Source organism: Quercus robur, chromosome 4 (assembly GCF_932294415.1).
Source record: "Quercus robur chromosome 4, dhQueRobu3.1, whole genome shotgun sequence".
NCBI classification, from domain to species: domain Eukaryota; kingdom Viridiplantae; phylum Streptophyta; class Magnoliopsida; order Fagales; family Fagaceae; genus Quercus; species Quercus robur.
Genome location: NC_065537.1, coordinates 18,986,985 through 19,008,638, shown reverse-complemented (window position 1 = coordinate 19,008,638; position 21,654 = coordinate 18,986,985). Strand labels below are relative to the sequence as shown.

General features: G+C 33.9%; 2 protein-coding genes across 14 annotated transcripts in view; both read left to right on the top strand.

Annotated features, from left to right (window-relative positions):
- The window catches only part of LOC126720768 (receptor-like protein 33), a 322,024-nt gene that overhangs the window by 120,993 nt on the left and 179,377 nt on the right, over positions 1 to 21,654 (top strand). The gene's annotated exons all lie outside the window — the stretch shown is intronic.
- Positions 2,398 to 3,581, top strand: LOC126720775 (DNA replication licensing factor MCM4-like). Of its 2 annotated transcripts, none has more exons than XM_050423591.1 (3): positions 2,398 to 3,295; positions 3,417 to 3,449; positions 3,559 to 3,581. In XM_050423591.1, exons 1-3 carry the CDS (start codon positions 2,990 to 2,992, stop codon positions 3,565 to 3,567), a joined length of 348 nt encoding a protein of 115 aa, XP_050279548.1. In that variant the 5' UTR covers positions 2,398 to 2,989; the 3' UTR covers positions 3,568 to 3,581. The 2 variants fall into 2 exon arrangements, with proteins under 2 accessions (XP_050279548.1, XP_050279547.1); XM_050423590.1 differs by having other exon boundaries at positions 2,406 to 3,317; positions 3,409 to 3,449.

Here is a 21,654-nt window from a genome sequence, read left to right as displayed (position 1 = left end):
TTTGGGGGCTTTTGGGTTTTGGCACCTCAAATATGTCTTTCTCAATCTATTTTGCAATTTTCATCATCAATTAGCTAATTCACCAAAACTTTCCGTTAGCAAACCATTTGTTAGACGTACGTATCTCAAGACTACCTTTTTCTTTCTTTTGGGTTAAGAATCATTTTGAGACTACATTTAATGGAATTTCTTCACTCCAGCATAAAATGATCTTACTATTTTGCTAATATACTGTACTAGCTAAACAATGTGTTTACTTACAAGCCTCTGGACCTCAACAGAGAGGATAACCCATCCGGTGTCTTTATTTGTTGTTGTAATTATATTTTATTTTCTTTCAATATATGATGTAATCTGGGAATACTTATAGGCCCCGGATTAGAGAATTGATTATTGCTGAATAATATTTCTTTGTGAAGGTCGTACTTAGCTCAAAGTCCAACCAAGACAACCAATTATTGGCTTGCATGCATTTTTAGTGTTTGCATGTACCACCACTTGGTTTCAGCACGTACACTAAATCTAGTGTGAAAAACTGTCTACTAATTTCTTTGAATTTTATTTTCTTACCTATCCACTAATACCAAAAGGAAATTATTATTATCATTTTTTCTAAAAGAAGCAAAATTAAAGAAATAAGGAAAATTGAAAGATTTTGTAACTAATAGTCTAATACACTTAGAATTTTTTTTTTTTTTTAGAGGACTTAGTTATAACTTTTAAACAAGCTTACCAGTATCACTCTTTAGTCTAAATAAGAGTCATAAAGATCCTAAGGTACAGTTAATTAAGTTGTTCATCTTGTATTGCATATATATCTCCTTCATCCTCTCCTCCTCTCTTTTATTTATGTTTCGAAATGGCATGGCATGGCTTAAAAGTTGAAAATTTTATTGAATTTTCCCTTAGTTATTTTCCAAAATTTCAGAGCATGTGTTCCGTCGGAATGACACATTTCACAATGGTATTCTTCCCATTTTGATCGGAACATGTTAATTAGTAACATCATACATGCTCAAGATAAAGCAAAGGTCAAATTTAGGAACAAATGCATCATAATAATAAGATAGTATTAACATGATTAATCTATAATAAATTTGAAAATACCAACAAAAAAAAAAACTGTAAGAAAGACTCATTCAGAAAATGACAAAAAATGAATTAGTACTAATTAAGAAATAATAAAAATGAAATACTGTGAAATTAGTGTTAATTACTAACATCATATACATGCTCAAGATAAGCAAAGGTCAAATAGGAACAAATACATCAAAATAAGATGTTAACACCACGATTAATCTAATAATTTTGAAAAAAATCATTAAAAAATGTTGTAAATCATTCAGAAAATGACCCAAAAAATTGAAATAGCACTAATTAAGAAATAATGAAAATGAAGTACTGTGAAATTAGTGTTTTTTTTTTTTTTTTTTTTTTTTTAAACTTTCTGTTAAAAAAAAATTAATCTAGATTGGAGATGTTCTATCTCTTGCCCAACGAGATCTTAGATATTAGTCTTCTAGACATTCTCCTTCTTTGAAATGCAGCAAATGACATAATTATCCTGCAATAACAACAACAATAAAAACATTTAGGGAGAAGTTTAAACCATATTGAAATATTTGCATTGTGCCTTTTTTAATTATTAAAGAAGTAAATTAGGAAACTTGTGCATGGAGAAAAAAATCCATGTTTGTTTATTCTATAATAAATATAATCAGATAACTTTGGACAATATGCAACATTAAGCAATTAAGCATCATTCAGATAAAAATGTTCACACTCATCTATTCTCAGGTGCATCCTTTGCTAGATATTCTGACATATACATGCAGCAAAATAAATCATAAACGTTCTCACACACACATGCGTATTTATAAATCTCACCCAATAACTTAATTTGAACAATATGTATATGCAACAATATTAAACAAGCATCGTTAAAAAACCAATACTGGGTCACCATTAATTATAGCAACCAAATAAAATGGGAACTAATCGGCTGTAGAGTAACAAGAAATATCACACACTGTTTTCAACAGTCCCAGATCACAAATTGGATCACTATAACTAAAATCCACAACCTCTAGAATTCTGAATTTACAAACAGCAAGTATAACCATGGAGTTCCATATATACATGCAGTCCAAACAAACATTAAACCCCTAAATTCAAAATGGCCACTTGACAAAACTGGTCAAATCCTCAACAACACGTGCAGTAACATAAATTCAGTGACTGAAATCTAAGAAATAAATCAATAAAATAAGGTATACCCATTTGAGTAAATGAGCCGAAAATCAAATTGCTAGCCTAAATTTATTAACTTGGACACAGATACAAAATAATGTAGCAATCAAGTTTGAGCACCAAACAATATTTCAAATAAAATCAAGAAACAGAGCAATATGAATTTTAAATATAGAAAATCAAGGAAAATAAAACTTACATGATTAGTCGTGTTTGCAAACTCTCCGTCAAGTCGGTATTCTTTCATGGTCCACCTTCCCATGCCATTGAAGCCATTCTTAGGTTAGCGACAAAACTGAAACTTCGCTTAGACCCATAGTGTATTGTTTTGCTATCATCATAAAGCTCTTCGTCCTTTGACTTCTCCAAGTTGCAGAATGGGTAGATCTCATCTTTCAATGTGCTTATTTTTCTTCTTCAGTTTGGTGTAAAAATAGAGATGGTCCATATGGGTTTCTTGAAAAATCTTCATCCACGTGCTAGGATCCCCAAAAACATCACAATCGACGGTAATATTTATTGAATCCTCGAAGATTGGGTTCCCTTGGACCTTGTTGAGAAGATAGTAAAGAACAATTTCTGCGTCATTAGGCCTAAACTTGACACCAGGTGGCAACTCCATATATAGTAAAGAGTCAACTGATCTGATGATGAATCTTGTTGTTGTGTCCATAATGAGTGCTCAAAAGATCACTGGACTTGAAACTAACCGAGATCACTGGTGAGGGCTACGACGCCGATGATGCTCGGCCGACGTTTGTTTGGGGCGATTTATCGGTTTTTGAAGCATTTCCGGGACAGTTCCACGGCGTCTCAGTCGGAAGATGGGTTGCTCAAGGAAGGGAAGTATGAGATTGCGATCAAAAGAGTCAATGCACGCGACGTGTTTGATTATGATTCCGACTTGTACACCAGGATGGTTAGGTACCCACTTGAAGTGCTGGCGATTTTCGACATTGTTTTGATGAACATGGTGGGACGAATTAACCCCTTGTTTGAAAAGCACATTCAAACTCGGATTTTCAATCTCAGGAGCTCCACTTCAGTGAGAAATCTTAACCCATCTGGTTAGTTTCTCCTTTTGCTTCTTATACAATTTTTTAAACCCATATTTGACTTTTGGGATATTTGTACTGATTTGGGTTGTGTTTTGATTAGATATTGAGGTTACTACCCAGATCCTGTTGTTACAAATAGAGGTAATTTCATTTGGGGTGTTGTGATGATTATTGGTTTAATTTGTGTCACAGTAATTGTTTTTCTTAAAATGAATGTATTTAGTAGTTGTTGACTAGTGAGTTTTGTCAGGGCAAATAAACTGAACCCAAGATCTATGTTGCATGGACATGGACATGGACACAAGGATACAAGATACGACAATTTTTAAAAAATAAGGATACAACATGACGGGGACACGTCAGTTAAATAATTAATTAAAATTTATATTTAGGCATATTTTTTAATATTTTTAGACATAAAATACATTTATGTCTAGAATTTAAATTATGTAAGAACTAAAAATAAGTAAACTAACACCTAAAGTAGTACAATAATACATATAAAATGTTTAGAGTACAAACCATAAAAGGATAACAAGTTCAACATCAAACTAAAAACATAAAAGGATAACAAGTTTTAAACTTTCAAGATTATCACAGAACAACAACATCATCGTCATCAACATAGTCATCATTCTCAACAATACCTATCTCCGTCTCTGGCTCATCTAGTGTGAGACAAGTAATCTCAAGCAACCCAGGTCCTCCAAATGGTTCATCCCAATTATCTCCACTAATGTCCCACTTCTTAGATTCTTCTGTAGTGTACTCGGGCCTCCTCCTTGAAAGAAGTCGAAGATTAGAATGAACAAACACTATTTCCATAGAGGAGCAGCAACTGTCTCAGCTGATGATTTTTCACTTTCATTTTCAGTATTCATTTTAGTAAAATCACCTACAATATTTAACTTTAATAAATAAATAAAACTATAGCAAGACACACACAAATAAAAAAAAATAAAAAATAGGACAGAGGACACCCACAACAGCAGTGAAAAAAAAAAAACAAAAAGCAAAACGTTTTATAACTTATATAAATAAGTGAGTAACTGTACACCCACCCATTCACCAAATTAATATCTGAAAAAAAAAAAAAAAACAGAGAGAGAAGAGAATCAAGAGATCAGACCTATTGTCCATGTTGAGAGAGAGAGAGATCGGAAGGGACAAAGGACAAAGGGCACGACATCGTCGTCGGAGCTCGCCGATCGGCCCGGTCTAACTCTGGCGAGGGACAAAGAGCAACGACAGCAACAGAGGGAGGGTGGGTTGAGAAGAACTTGAGATGTGATTTCAACTTTCAGTCTAAGAGACTCTAAACTTGCTTTATTGTTTTAGGGTTATCACAAAATCAATGGTATTGATAAGTCCACTTGTCAAAATCTGTTATTTTTTTTTTCTTTCACTATTGGTGTGTCGGACGTGTCGGCGCCGTGTCAAAAAAAAAAAAAAAAAAAAAAAAAAGACACCGCCGGACACCGGAATCCTGCGCGTCGTGTTAGACACCAACACGATGCCAAAAATGGCGTGTCTATGCAACCTAGCCCAAGATATGCTTGAAGGAAGAGTGTCAAGCTAGGGACTCCATGACACTAGTTCACAACCGATGCAGGTAATTCATAGCTTGTAGACTGTAAGAATATTGTAATAAACTCTTGCTGCTAACAAGTTTTCACTGATTTTATCTTCTACTGATGTCTGTAGTTCATAGAAGATTCTTTATCAACAAGCTATTTTTATGTATTTTAATTTTTGTTGGGAAGGGATATTTGATGTTCATTGAAGACTCCATTTTTCTTTTTGCTTGCTGTCAATATAGCTAGCATATATGAATGGAAACTGTACAGAATCTGATATTATTTGAGGTGTTTAATTAGTCTATCCATCTCTTGGGAATTCAGGTCAAAATATTTATTGTGAAACAAACGCACCTTTGTACTTGCTGTCCTATAAATTTGTTTTTGCTGAATAATTCTGAAGTTCTTCCACCAAAAAGAAAGGTACATCAGGTTGAGGGCTTGAGCCCATCTCTGTTTTGTTAATGAATGTTCAAGTTAATTTGGCGTGGAAAATCTTGGTTTCAGAATCTGGGTTCAGTGAATGGTTTATGAATGATGTGGGTAGGTTTTGGTTGTGTGTGAATTAAAGTTGGGTAGGAAAACTTGAGGTTGTTATTGATGAGGGGATATATATATATATATATATTTAGGAGATTGATGTTGAGTTTAATATATTTTAGGTTCAGCATGGTGTGAAGTGCTTTTTTGTGATTGGGGGTATACAATTAGGTTGAGTCATACAATTGGCAGTGGGTCTTGGTCAATCTTGAATGGTAGGGTGAGTTATTTGAGGGTGGGTCATAGGTTTGGATTAGATGGATCTTCAGGGTAGTGGCTTCTAAATTATAAGGCCAGGGTTTACAAATCTATTTGGGATCAGGTTGGTTAATTCATGAAATTGGCATATTGGTCTTAATAATGGTGGAGCTTTGCACAAAGTACGTAAACATAACATTGGGTGCAAACTATACCAGTTACCAATTACCACTGAGGTCTGAGGATTTGGTGAAGTAAGAACTCTTGTCTTGGGAGTCTACTTAGAGTCCTATTTACATGCTATTTTTTTTTATTATTATTGAAGGATGATATTATATTACTATCACATTCTCCTGTTCTGTTTCACTATAATGTTCAAGAGCGAATCATTAACTTTGTAGTAAAAAAAAAAAAGCATTTATAAGTTACTGTTCTGCATTACAAAATGTATAGTTGGATGGGGAGAAGCTTGGCAAGAGTATCATTTTATTTTCTATATTTTCACTAAAAAAAAGAGTATTATTTTATTTTAAGGAAAGGATCTCCGTCTCCAATAGCAACAGTTGTGTTATGCTAAAAGTCATTTTAACATATTGAAGCATACTTTATTTATTTTACTTTTACCATAGTATTTAACTTTACACCCTACATCATATCTTCTATTTTAACATTCAATACATTAAAATAATATGACCAACTTATAAAATAATATAATAAAAAAACCATTTTTCATTCATTCATTTCATTATCCCCCCCCCCCCTTCTCTCTCTCTCTCTCTCTCAACTTTTTCTTCTTCTCAAAACCCAAATCAAACCATTTTTCTTCTTCTCATTTCTCCCATTTTATTTTTAATGTTGCTCTTCCTCCATCCCTTCCTTTTCCATTTATTTTGTCTCTTCTTATCCCCATCCCTTACTATAAATTTGCTACTTTCTCCAATTCTATACATATATTCCCACTATCTCTCTCTCTCTCTCTCTCTCTCTCTCTCTCTCTCTGATTTTTTTCATGGTGGATTTTTTAAAATTTTGTTTTTTGTATATATACTTTAGGTTGGTGAACTTTTGTGTTATTTAGAACTCTACTATGGGTTAATGCAATTTAGTTTTGATAGTACGTAAGAATACAATATTATTCTATTACATAGCATGACTTGGGTAATTTGGTGTTTATGAGTCATGACTATATCAATTATTTTGACTATTCTTCTTTTCATCTTATTTTTATTTTCTATAAATTTGCTATTTCCTTTCACATTCTCTCTTCCCAAAAAGGAGATTATTTTTTATCTTTCTCTCTCTCTTATTCTTTCTTGCAACTTTAATTTAGGTTTATGAATCATTATGTTCTTATTTTTTTTGTAACACTATTTTGGATTAAAACGATTTGGTTTTGGTGGTGTGTTTTTTGAATTCTCCATCACAAACCTCCTCTCTCCTTCTTATAACTTTTGTTTGTTTGTTTGTTTGTTTTTTTTTTTTTTTTTTTTGACATAATACTTAATTATTTTGGAAGTGAGAATTTGAATTTATATTAAAATATAATATTGGCCATGTATCGGAATGTGTCTGTCAACTATTTGAGTAATATCAAGTGTAATTTTGTGATGAGTTTTGATTATCATGATAATTTCCTTTAAGAGAATGAGACATTTGAATAATATATTTGAAACTTAAAGAGTTTAGTTGTACAAAGGAAAAAAAAAAAACAAAAGAGTAAAATATAACACAGCATAACATAATATATTTAGGAAAATATGGACTACTTCAAAAAGAAATAATATCAATCAAAAACACCATTTAATAAAATGATATATTTGTAGAGATGGATAGGTGAAAAAATAATTTTAGAATTCTTTTTTTAAGTTTTAGGGAGATCAAATTATCTTCCACAAAATTTAGAAAAAAAAAATTATACATTATACCACATTTACAAAATAATTATCTATTCTCATGCATTGCTTGAGTTTGAGACTAGTATTATCTAAATGCTGAAACATATCATTTATTGTCACTACACTTTTATTGAGCCATATTAACGGTCATGTAATCATTTTATTTCTATTATTTCTTAAAATAATATGTATATTAATATTAATGTGTAAAATAATGAATTATGCATTTACTCATTCGCAAACTAATTATAACTTATCAACAGGGACGGTCCTAGGATTTTAAGCTAGCAGGGGCCAGAGTATAACTCCAAATAGGCATCCATAAAGTATTAAAACTTTATAAATACTCAAAATCGTTGTTTCTAAATACATTAAGATGTAATCATTTACCAACAAAGATAAATACAAAAACAAAATAATGTTTTTTTAATACTAGGCTGACTAGGATTTTTTATTTTTTTTTCGAAGTTAGAGCATTCATAGTAGTGGTGCTAAAAATTTTAGCTTTTAGCACTTTAAAAAGTTACTTTATCTATTTTATCACCTTACTTTACAATATATCAATTATCAAATATTCTATTTTTTTTATTACTTCATTTAAAATAATATGAACAACTCATTAAAATAATAAATGAAGAGAGAGAATTTGAGTTTTTTAATTGAAGGAAGAGATATAATCTTAATAAAATATTGTATTTTTTTTAATAACTTGCTACAGTCAAGTGGTATTTATACCAATTTACTGTAGTTGCAAAAAATTTAGTTTTAACTTCTACAATAACACATGATTTTTTGGTTCTTTGGTGGTATAATAGTTTTTTTTTTTTTTTTGGCTAAAATATAATCACCATTGTAAATGTTTTTATTGTTTTTGGGTTAAATAGTTGCTATTTGGATGAGGCTAGTTAGGGTTATTGATCAAGAGGGCAACTACAAAAATGAAATATATTATAACTTAAAAAAAAAAAAAAATTGGACCCAGGGGGCCCGCCTGGGTTTGTCCCTGTTATCAATCATGATTAGGACCACTACTTTCCAATATCATGACTTCACACATTTTTTAACCTAAATATAAATTATAATAGAAAATATGCTAAAATGCAAATTGCATCATCTGAGGTTAATTCAATATAGGCTAAAAAAAAACATTTTTAAGTTATAGTCCTCCATCACTGCATGTTATAGCCATAATATCTTGTTCTCTAGTCAATGCCACCTCATTGTTGTATCATTTACTACTCAAATTCTTATTTGGAGGGATTTAGGGGATATATGTTGAGTTAGCGGAAGCTCTAATGCCGAATTGTTTATCAGAACACGTGATAGCTAAGAGCACAAAAATCCGAACATGTGACATTATTTTACAAAGGTTTTGCCTAACCAATTATCCTCGTAAATCCAAATTCTACTACGATTGCCAATTATCCACATCATCCCAGCCGAGATAACTTTCCTAGCTTTAAGAATACTTTGCCAAGTGTAGGAACCCAAAGATATCTTGGCATCAAATACTGTACCTCCAGGCCGAGAAAGTATTTTGCTTGGAAAGCTCTATAAAATAAAAAATTATGGTCGATCAAGAGACATTAAACCTGTTTCGAAGACATCGTTACATTAAATTTCACCAAAATCTTTAAAGCCCACACCACCACACTCTTGAGGTTGACAAAGAATTTCTCTTTTTTTTTTTCCAATGAAATTCTCTTTGCTCACTCGCTTGGTTTTGATTTGCTTCATCTAAAATCGCATATTTGGACATTACGAGTTTACTATTTGGCTTTGGCATACATCACTTTCGAAAATTTTGTCACTTCTGTAATGTAAAATGTATCATGTGCAACCTATTAAAAGCGTGCATTCTATTTTTTTGTTATTCTTATCCAAGTCTTGAACACTGATTATGTGTCAAGACTCAGGTAAAATTAGGCTCAAGGTCCTTTTAGCGTTTTATTCCATTTTTAAATGTTGTTGGATGCTAGTAGATTAATAGATATTTTTGAGTTTCATTTTCATAATCTGGTAAAAATGGTTGGAATTATATGTGGATTTCTGTCATTAGTTTGTTCCCATGACATGTAGGAGCTTAATTATTGTTACGGATGATCTCTCTGCCATGGTTGGAATTGAAGGACGATACATCTTAATGAAAAGAGTTCATGGACAGGGCAATTATATTACCTTTCCAGGTTGATCCATCTATGAACTTTGCACTTAACATATGAATTAATTTATAGCTTGGGATGCTATTTTTACTATGAAATTGAAGATTTGCAAGTAACATTTAGGTTTTGGTTTGGATTTATTCTGCTGAATAGATTTTGGCATGGTTTGGATTGACTTTGTTGTTTTTTTTTTTTTCATTTTTATTAATTTTTGGTTACTGAGAAAATAATTGTTGAGAAAAATTCTCTCTATTCTTTTTCATTTATTAATCTTTTTTTTTAAATCAAATAATAATTTCTATTTTATAAAATTTTTGTTTTTTCAAAAAGTTTTTTTTTAATTTATATTTTTTAAATTAAATAAATCTATAGAAAAGCAAAACCCCGTCATTTTTAGACACTTTATGGCATTTTCCTAACGAACACTAATGAAAAACCTTAATTAAATAAACTTGAAATTAAAAAGATACAATTGAATAAAAGTAAAGTTAAAGGTCTAAAATTAATATACTTTCTCTAGTTGCACTATTTCATTTGCATCTTTGGATGCAGATTTATAGGATTTCAGGATTGGGTACCAACCTAATTTGAACAGGAATTAATACAAAGAAAAAGCATAATTAATGGAAGAAATTAGTCATTTGATTAGTTGCTAAAATCGGTCTTTCATGGTAAAAAAAAAATGTTCCCAAAATTATTCTAGAAAAAAGCGCTAAGTTGTACAAGTCAGTGGACATGTAAAACATAGGTAGCTAGTATTGGACAGATTTTGTGGTTCACTATCTGTGTTGCACATAATATATGTCTTTTCTATACTTTATATCTTAAGTGGCACAATTTTATATACAGATGAAAATCAAACTTATAATTAGTCATGCTCAAGAAATACTTGTAGATTGTAGTTGAATTAGTATTACTGGATGATCTGAGCCTAAAGTGTACTGTCAACTTTATAGCTTGTTTTTTACTTTAAAGTCTCTTTTTTAGGCTGATATTCTGGTTTTGTTGGCCAAACCTTTGAAATTGGGTTTTTGCAAAAAATTTCTCTCTTCCTTTTCCAATTTCCTATTATAAATCACTAAAAAACGCTATATTATCAATCAAATGTTTAAATTTCAAGTTTTTGTAATCTAAAATTATAAATAAAAAAATAAGTTTAAAAATCAAACAATAAATAACAATCGATTGATACGAAATTTGAAATGCATATTAAAAACAAAAAGAACATGCAACTCAACAATTATATTTTCAAAATAGGTAGCCATTTTAATTTTTTTTAGTAGGAGTTGTAGGCATTACACTTCTTTATGTTTTCAACATGCATATCAATTTTTATGTTAATCTAATGTTATTTACTATTCAATACATAAACTTATTTCTTATACATAATTTTTGTTAGGTTCTAAATATTTAGGATTAAATGTTTAGGAGCTAATTTTATTGTATGTTTGCAAACCGAGTATAAAAACATGTCTAGTATAACATATTTATGTCTTAGAAGTGTTTTAGACTTTGTTCAAGGTAATACAATTCATGATTCAAGAATATACAAGCTGCAGAAAGAAGAATTCAGAAACTAAAGAGCTCAACTGATCGAACAATGATTCTACAGATTTTTAAATCAGGCCCAATAACCCGCGAAATGTTTAGGGTTCAAGTCCAATACCACAACCACTCTCCCTGAATCCCATACTAGAGAAAGGGGAAGCATCACAACCATGTAGGTAAACAATCTAGGTTCAGGACTTATTTGATATTGTATTCAGATTAATCTTAATTTTTATCCTTTATAAACTGGATGTGGGTGTATTTTAAGAATTGATTTTAATAGGTATTGAAGACGGGGGGTGTTGAAGAGCTGTGGACTAAGAATCTTTCTTAGCATCATTCAAACTAGTTCGAGAGACTTCACAAACAATAAACTTGACTAAACATGCCTGAGAGAATTTTGTTTGTTATTAAGGTCTTCTCAAAACCTTGAAAACAATATGTCACAAGGTACACCCCAGTTCTGGTTTTAAATTAGACAGCTTATTCACTTACTCCAAAAGTTGAAATTCACTTCATAAAAAACTATTCATTACATATTAAGAGAAAAAAAAAGGCTTTTAAAATTTGTTTGTATATATATATATATATGATGCTTCGAACATTGCAATTATAATTTTGATATTGTTAGATTCCAAAGATTTAGAATTAAATATTTAGAATAATTATTGTATTATATTGGCAAACCGAGATCAAAACATGTTTAGTCTAGGTATTTAGGCAATGCTTAAATAACGGTGTTTCAAGTTTTGAAGTCCAGTTGTTTGCAGAAAAGAAGAGTCAAGTTCTGCCTTTCTCAACCGATCGACAATTAGGCTCGACCGATCGAAAATCGCAGGCTCAGTTTTTCTGCAGAATTTTTACTTTTCGTGGTGTCGTTTACTTTTCCGCATCTTTGCATGATATGATATATATGTGTTTAACCTAGTTCTGAAAATTAATCTAAGTAATCACTTGGTTAATTAATTAGGTTAAAATTATCAAGTTAAGGGGTCTAAACAAACTTTCAGATACAATGACTTCTTACGAACCTGTGGAAATCAGAAACATATTACTATCACATCTTGAAGCAAAGTTTGGGTGCAGATTCACACTATCTTCTAGGAAGATTTTATGTTAAATAAGTAGTGAAAAGAAAATTGTACTTGAGTCAAGCCTGTGTACTAGGGTAGCAACTTCCCTGATTTTTAATGAAAATGTTTATTTATCCCCCAAAAAAAAAAAAGAAAAAAAAAAGAAAAGAAAAGGGATTATTTGTTCTCATAGAAGATTAAACGGCTGGTAGTAAATGGGAAAAGCATACTACATGGCAGGGATGTTATTCAAAGAGGAGCTAGATGGCATGTGGGAAATGGGAAGTCTATTCAAATCTGGAATCACCAATGGCTACCAAAAAATCACTCATCTATGATCTCTTCTTCAATTGTTGAGTCCATGTGTGATGCCATGGTTGATATTTTGATTGACGATGAAACAAGAAACTGGAACAATGACATGCTAGATGGTTTATTTGTTCCAAGTGAATCCGATTTTATCATAAATATCCCCTTAGCCCGTGTTGTATCAGAGGACACGCTCTATTGGCCTATAACTCATGATGGTTGCTACAATTGTAAATCAAGATACAGGTTTTTGAAGGAAGAATATGAACCAGCAAACCCGAGTGGCTTTTCGCCTCAGGAAATGCAGCTATGGAAGGGATTGTGGCCTTTGAAAATTCCAAATAAGGTAAAGAATCTTGTTTGGAGAGCCTGCCGTAATTCATTACCTACCAAGGAGAATCTGGTACGTTGTACAATCATTACTAGCTCCACCTGTGACCGATGTTTTTGAAGCTTCAGAATCACCATTACACGCTATCTGGACGTGCCCCAAACTGGACGCTATCGGGCAGACCTTGACTAGTGGGGTTTTTGACAAAATCATCAATTCTTTAAGGAGCTTCTATCTTGGATAATGCAGCAACAGAGTAGCCCTGCACTCTTCTCTATGACGGCCTGATCTGTTTGGATGCAAAGAAACCAAGTCAGACTGAATCAGCCCAGTAGCATGCCCTTGGACATTGCTCAGCTCTCAACAATCAGGTACAATGAGTACTGTGCATCCTAGCCTTCTGCAAACTCACCACAACAACACCCTCAACAGCAACATTCTCGTGCTTCCTGGCAGCCTCCTCCTCTTGATTTGTATAAAATCAACTATGATGGTGCCTGTTGAAATGGGCTGTGTGTGTGGCTTGAATTGCCACAAGCCCAAAGTCAGTCACAAGTAAACCGAATTCAACTAGGAATATAATTCCTAGTAATAGCCGACCTATAATATATATATATATATATATTAGATTTGGGTTGAACGGAAATATACATAGAGAGAAAAATAATAAAGTAATTCCTAAAACCCTAGTAGCAGCCGCATAAGAAGAAGAATAATGTTTTCTTGTCTTGTGGGTGAGAGAGAGTTAGGGTGTATTGGGATTCGGGTTTCTTGAGAGTGTTCTTTTGCACTATTGTATCTTCCTTTTTTTTTTTTTATAATGAAATTTCTCCGTTGTCTCCGTGGAGGTAGGCAGTTTGCCGAACCATGTAAATTCTTGTGTTCTTTATGTGTGCTTGTTATTTAATTTCTGCTTATTTACTGTTATTGATTTGAGTCCTGGGGTGCTATCTGCACAACAAGTGGTATCAGAGCCAGGTTAGGATTCAATCCTTTGAATACAGTAAAGATGTCAAGCACAAGTATGATGTAGAGAAGTTTTGTGGTAAGAGAAATTTTTCTCTTTGGCAAAGGCAGATGAAGGATCTCCTAATTCAACAAGGAGTTCACAAGGCCTTACTTGGGAAGGAAAAGAAACCGGAAATGATGAAGAATGTAGAATGGGTAGAGATGGATAAGGAAGCAGCTAGCGCTATTCATCTCAACCTAGGTGATGAGGTCATTCACAACATCCTAGAAGCAAAGACCGCAAATGAGGTTTGGGAAAAACTAGAAGGTCTTTATATGAGAAAGAATCTGGTGAACAAGTTGTACGTGAAGAAGCTATAGTTTGCATATGAAGGAGGGTTCAGATCTGTTGGAGCATCTCAACACATTTAACATGTTGAACACCCAACTGTCAAGTTTTGGGGTGAATTATGAGGACGAAGATAAAGCGTTACTCTTATTAGCGTCACTTCCTACTTCTTTTGATCATCTAGTGACTACATTGATGTACGGAAAAGAGACTATAGTACTCGAGAATGTGACTAGTGCTCTCTTGTCACACATAAAGATGAAGCAAGATGGTGATGGTTCTCAGGCTGATGGACTTATTGTAAAGTCTGAGTCAAGCAATAGGGGTAGAAGCAGGTCAAGAGGACGGAACTCCAACGGGAAAAGATCACAGTCTAAATCACGTGCAAAGAAAGATGTAGAGTGCTTTTATTGTCACAAGAAAGGGCACTACAAGAATCAGTGTAAAAAGTTGAAAGAGCATTTAGAGGAGAAGAAGAATGGAAAGAAGCCCCTAGAATCAGCTAGTGTTGCTGAAGAAACATCAGATGACAATGAAGTTGGTGCAGATTTACTTTCAGTTTCATCAAGTAACAATGTTCTACTGGAATCTTGGGTTTTAGATTCAGCATGCTCATATCATATGACTCCAAAGAAAGATTGGTTTGACACATATAAGCCTTACAACGGTGGTATGGTCCAAATGGGTAATGATGCTACATGGCCGGTTATTGGGATTGGTACCGTGAAGATCAAGATGTTTGATGGAGTTGTGAGAGTTCTTAGTAATGTCAGACATGTTCCAGATCTTAGAAAGAATTTAATTTCTTTAGGAGTATTAGATGATTTGGGCTATTCATACTCATCAAAGGATGGAATCGTGAAGATTACCAAAGGTGCTTTGATGGTGATGAAGGGACAAAAAATAAGCACACTTTACAGATTGATTAGGAACACAGTTGTAGGAAGAGTTGCAGTCACCACTCCGGTGGAGTCCAGCACTGACGACATAAAATTATGGCATATGCGACTTGGCCATATTGGTGAACATGGTATGTTAGAGTTGCACAAGAGAAATTTATTGAAAGGGGTGAAGACATGCAATCTAGACTTCTGCAAATAATGTGTATGGGAAGCAACATAGAGTCAGTTTTAAGACGGGCTCTCATACAAGTATGGGTGTTCTTGACTACATTCATTCAGATGTTTGGGGCCCAGTATCAGTTTCTTCTCATAGCGATGCTCAGTACTTCGTTAGTTTCATTGATGACTACTCTAGAAAGGTATGGATTTATTTTATGAAACATAAGTCTGATGTGTTTGGCATATTTAAAAAGTGGAATGCACAGATTGAGAATCAGACTGACAGGAAAATAAAATACCTTAGAACAGATAATGGACTAGAGTATAGAGATAAAGAATTCATAAGATTTTGTGAATTAGAAGGCATTACTCGTCACTTCACAGTTAAAGGAACTCCACAGCAGAATGAGGTTGCAGAGAGAATGAACAAAACCTTAGCAGAAAGAGCCAGATGCATGAGATTGAATGCAGGGTTGCCTAAGGTGTTCTGGGCAAAGACAGTTAACACAGCAAGCTTCATTATTAATAGATCTCTATCATCAGCCATTGATTTCAAGATTCCAGAAAAGGTTTGGTTAGGTAGACCAGTTGATTATTCGAGTCTAAAAATCTTTGGTTGTCTAGCTTATGTGCATGTGCAGAGTGGAGAGCGTTCTAAATTGGATTCGAAGTCAAGAAAATGTTTCTTGGTTTTGAAAAAGGTGTTAAAGGCTACAGGCTTTGAGATCCAATCTCAAAGAAAACGGTGACCAGCAGAGATGTCATATTTGATGAAGCCTTTATGTTGAAATAGAATGAAGCAGAGACATGTGATGATAGTCCACGGGAGAAATTAATTGTTGAGGTGGAGCTTGACGAGAATAGTTCACCCAGTGATAAGGGTGATGTTGAGATTGATTCACAGCAACAACAAGAAGAGTCTTATTCAATTGCTATAGGTAGAGAGAAATGGGTTCACAAAGCACCACAGAGATATGGCTTTGAAGACATGGTTAGTTTTGCTCTTGTAACCAACAGTGGAGATCCATTCACTTTCAAGGAGGCTACAAATAGGAAAGACAATGATAAATGGCTTGTAGCAATGTCAGAAGAGATGGAGTCACTACAAAAGAATAAGACTTGGGAATTAGTGAAATTGCCCAAGGGAAAGAAGGCTATTGGTTGCAAGTGGATATTCCGCAAGAAAGAAGCATTGTCAGAAAAGGAAGGTGAAAAATTCAAGGCACGGTTAGTGGCTAAGGGTTACTCACAGAGAGAAGAAATTGATTATAATGAGATTTTTTCACCAATTGTGAAGCACACCTCAATTCGAGTAATCCTAGGATTTGTGACAATGCATGACATGGAGTTAGAGCAGCTAGATGTGAAGACCGCATTCCTCCATGGAGATTTAGAAGAAGAGATTTACATGCAACAGCCCAAAGGCTTCAAAGAACCTGGCAAGGAAGATTATGTTTATCTGTTGAAGAGATCATTATATGGCTTGAAGCAATCTCCCAGGCAATGGTACAAACGGTTTGATTCATTCATGGTCACACATGGGTACATGCGTTGTGAGTATGACTATTGTGTTTATTTTAGAGTACTTGCTGATGGCTCTTATATATTTCTTGCTCTATATGTTGATGACATGTTAGTAGCTGCAAAGAGTAAGCAAGAAATTGTGAAGTTGAAGTCTTTGTTGAGTAATGAATTTGACATGAAGGATCTTGGAGCTACCAAGAAGATCCTTGGGATAGAAATTCACCGAGATAGAGGGGCTGGTAAATTATGGTTATCTCAGAAGGGATATCTTAAGAAGGTGTTAGGGAGGTTTAGTATGCTTGATGCAAAACCTGTTAGTACACCGCTTTCTGCCCATTTTAAATTGTCCTCACAGTTGTGTCTACGTTCAAATGAGGAGTCAGAGTATATGTCTAAAGTGCCATATGCAAATGCAGTTGGGTGTCTCATGTATTTGATGGTGTGCACAAGGCCTGATATTTCTCATGCAGTCAGTGTGGTCAGTAGGTATATGGTAGATCCAGGCAAAGAGCATTGGAATGCAGTAAAGTGGATCTTTAGATATCTTACAGGCACTCGTGATTTCGGTATCCTATTTGATAAGAGAGCTAGTATAGAAGCTGTGGGTTATGTGGATTCCGACTATGCAGGGGAACTTGATTCTAAAAAGTCCACGACAGGCTATGTGTTTAGGTTTGCTGGTGGCCCAATTTGCTGGAAGTCTACACTGCAAGATGTAGTTCCTTTATCCACTATAGAAGCAGAATATATGGCGATGACAGAGGTAGGAAAAGAAGCCATTTGGCTTAGTGGACTGGTTAATGAGCTTGGTTTCAAGCAGGATAGCATGGTGCTACATTGTGATAGTCAGAGTGTAATTCATTTGGTGAAGAATCAGATATATCATGCAAGAACAAAGCATATTGCTATGCAGTATCACAAGATCAGAGAATGGGTTTCGTCTGGTGATATTTCTTTGTCGAAGATTCTCACTAGTGAGAATGCCTCTGATATGTTAACAAAGCCAGTTCTAACAGACAAGTTTAGGCACTGCTTGGACTTGATTGGTGTTTGCAGCTTGTGAGCCCTTATGGGCTAAGATGGAGGCGATGGAGGAGTTTGCTCATGTAGCTTGATCAATTCAAGCCAAGGTGGAGATTTGTTGAAGTGGGCCGTGTGTGTGGCTTGAATTGCCATAAGCCTAAAGTCAGTCACAAGTAAACCGAATTCAACTAGGAATATAATTCCTAGTAATAGCCGACCTATAATATATATATATATATATATTTTAGGTTTGGGTTGAACGGCAATATACATAGAGAGAAAAATAAGAGAGTAATTCCTAAAACCCTAGCAGCAGCCACATAAGAAGAAGAATAGTGTTTTCTTGTCTTGTGGGTGAGAGAGAGTTAGGGTGTATTGGGATTTGGGTTTCTTGAGAGTGTTCTTGTGCACTATTGTATCTTCCTTTTTTTTTTTTATAGTGAAATTTCTCCGTCGTCTCCATGGAGGTAGGCAGTTTGCCAACCACGTAAATTCTTGTGTTCTTTGTGTGTGCTTGTTATTTAATTTCCGCTTATTTACTGTTATTGATTTGAGTCCTGGGGTGCTATCTGCACAACAGTGCCACTTTTGATTCAGAGAATATGTCAGGCATTGGTGTGGTCATCCAAGATTCACAACATTCAGTTGCTGCAGCACTCTCTCAGTAGCTTCCACGTCGATACCATGCAGCAGAAATTGAAGCTATGGCAGCAACAAGGGCACTTGAATTTGCTCTTGAGATTGGGATAAGTTGCAGTGCTAGAAGGCGATTCTATGCTAGTTGTTCAAGCAATTTCTGCTGATACAATCTCTTTGTCTCCTCTTGGTTCTTTGATAGCTAATGCTAAGTCTTTTGGTTGTTTTAATGAATTACATTACTCTCATAGAAAGAGAGAAGGTAATAAGGTTTCCATAGCCTAGCTCGGCATGCTAGATATGTTACTAACTATGTTGTGTGGATGGAGTTTGTTCCTCCACCTTCTATTTCTGCTTTCCAGGCTGATTTAGCCTTCATCATCACTGCTATGTCTTAGCGTGCTCAAATTTATTGATAGCTTTATGCATTATCTGACATTTGAGGTCAGTACTTCCAATCCTCTAGCAAAATTTGTTTTCCACTCATTGTCAGGATATTTCCATATTGCCAAGGCTTTTTAATGAGACCCTTTGTCTCGTAGAATGTTTTCTTTTCTGCATATACTGTTCTTTATCAACAAAGTTCAAGTGCTACTCCAGTTTTGTTTTATAAGTAAAGAAAAGATGTTGGATAGAAAGATCTAATTGAAAAGTGAGAACAATGAACAAGGAAATGTGAGATAGCTCCTAATCAACATGTTGGGCCCAAGAAAACTTGTGAAGATTCAACTCAATGGGTTCTCTTTGGGGTTTATTCTTAGTAGCTAGTTTTTTCAAATGCAGTAATCAATGTGCCTAGAGTATGCTGTAGCAACTCAATCTTTTATATCATCTTCCATTGACATTCTTAAACTAGACGAATCTTTGTTGGTTTAATTGGGAATTCAAGAAATCCATCAATGGCACTTAATTAGCTCCAGAATTCAATAGTCCTGATTCCATTCTATAAATGACACATAATTAGCTCCAGAATTCTACAGTATCCCGCAGCAGCTCAATTTTTTATATCGTCTTCCATTGACATTCTTAAGCTAGATGAATCTTTTGTTGGTTTAATTGGGAACTCAATAAGTCCATCAATGTCACTTAATTAGCTCCAGAATGAGCGAGGAGGCGAGGTTGAACAGAGTTCCAAAACTGAGCCATACTTGATTCATCTTTGCACAGTGAGGTGTTGGAAAAGACAAATAGTTGAGTTTTTCTGATAAACAATAAATGAATATGTTCAACACACAATATATGTTGTGTTTGTGCTTTGAATATTGTTGTTTGTATCTAGGATATGTGATTCCTTAAATATGCTTAACAAACATGAAAATCTTGTGAGTTTGTATAGGTTTTTATTATTGTTGTGGTACTAGGTATTATAGTCCCTGATAATGTTATGGGTATAAACCAACACTTAACTTAGTTTTAATTATGTTGATTGTGGTATTACTGGAACTCTGTGCAGTAATAATTTGCATAAATCTTATTTATTCAAAATAATTCTCATAGGCAGGGTAGATAGGGGTGTTATAATTCAATCTTGAGTTCTATACCTATGCTTCTAATGAGTTTGCTTTTCACTGTTCCTATCTTCATTACATAAAGTAAAGGTTGGATTGCTGAAATTTCTAATAGGTACTAGGACTTACGAATTTATTAATAGTAATACATCTGCTACACGACATTTCCTTCTTGTCAACTTGCTTATTCTTTTTCCAAATCATAACAAGGGAAATATAGGCTTTACCACTTCAGATTGTCTGATGAGTTAGTGACGAGCTAGTAAGCTATTATTCACCAAGTCCTGATGGGCTCAGAATTTGAATAATTTAATAGCTTTCTTCCTTTTTCCATGATTAATAGCCTATTGAAACCATCTCCTAGTATTTCTTTCAAAATTATCTTGGAAATCTCTCTATTTCAGCATGTTGTTATTTCTCAATGCGTATAAATTTGTTGTAAATTTATTCCTCCCAAGATATCTCACTCAAATCTTTCTTGTTCTTTTTTTTTTTGGGGTGGTAGGCAAGCAATCTCAAAACGAAGAGCAAAATCCTAGGGGGGCCTTGCAATACTGCCATCTATAGATGGTGTGCATCAGAGCATCACCACTGAATTTCTGGTTTGATATGCTCAATTGGAATTGGAAGCTCCAATTTAATTGCAGTGGAGATAGTTTGGTGCTCAATTTGGAAAGCAAAGGTCCCTAATAATGTTAAGATGTTTGCATGGAAAGCATGTCATAACGTTCTACCTGCATGTGCCAATCTGTTCAAACGCACGTATCATGAGGTTGACATGATGCATATATTATGGATTTGTGAAGAGGCACAAAGAATTTGGTGTTGCAGTAAAGAGGTAATTAGAGCATGAATTCCTAGACTTTGTGAGAATATTTTGGCCTGTATTGGAGGAGTGCGGAGCAATATCCTAATTTAAAAAAAAAAATATATAGAAATAAAAAGCATACTCGTTTCAAACAATTGGTAAAATGAAGACCATATTTGGATTTAGGTGCACATAGATTTTTTTGAGCAATCCTAATTCTTATACGAGGAATCTATAGCTAATTTGAAAAGATAATTACGCCACTATTAATATCATGTCTAATCTTTTAATCAGCTAGGTTTTTAATTATTTAATTTAAATTCTTTCAAAAAGGAATCTACTTCAATTAAATGAGGCAAAGTATAAGAATTTGAAAAGAGAATTAGGCAACCAGATTTACTAAACAACATTTACTATTGAAGATCGTGCCGAATGTAAATGGGTTACTTGATGATTTGCTACTAACATATAGGTTTTAGTTTGGATGGATTCGGTTGGATATATTTTGGCATGGATTGGATTGACTGGGTTGTTCTTTTCATTATTATTATTGTTAGGATCTAAAGACTTAGGATTTTATGTATTTAGAACTCTAATGTATATTGTTGGCAAACCATGATCAAAACAAGATGTTTAGTCGTGTTTAGACTTGCTCAAAGTTGGTTCATTTATGTAAAGTTGGAATAAGCTGATGCAGGAATCATTTAAGCTACTCGGCCTGGTTCAATCGATCGAAGCTTAGGCTCGATCAATTGAAAATCGGGTCAGAGGCCTTTTCTGTAGAATTCCAACTCAGCCCTAGTTTTGTTTTAAAACGTTTAGGGTTTTCTAATTTGCCCTAGGTATAAAAGGCAAA

Excerpts from the sequence above, each read along its gene's own strand:
- LOC126720775 (XM_050423590.1), top strand. The coding sequence starts at position 2,990 with ATGATGCTCGGCCGACGTTTGTTTGGGGCGATTTATCGGTTTTTGAAG. Across the intron at positions 3,318-3,408 it reads GAGAAATCTTAACCCATCTG|ATATTGAGGTTACTACCCAG; the intron begins GTTAGTTTCTCC and ends TGTTTTGATTAG.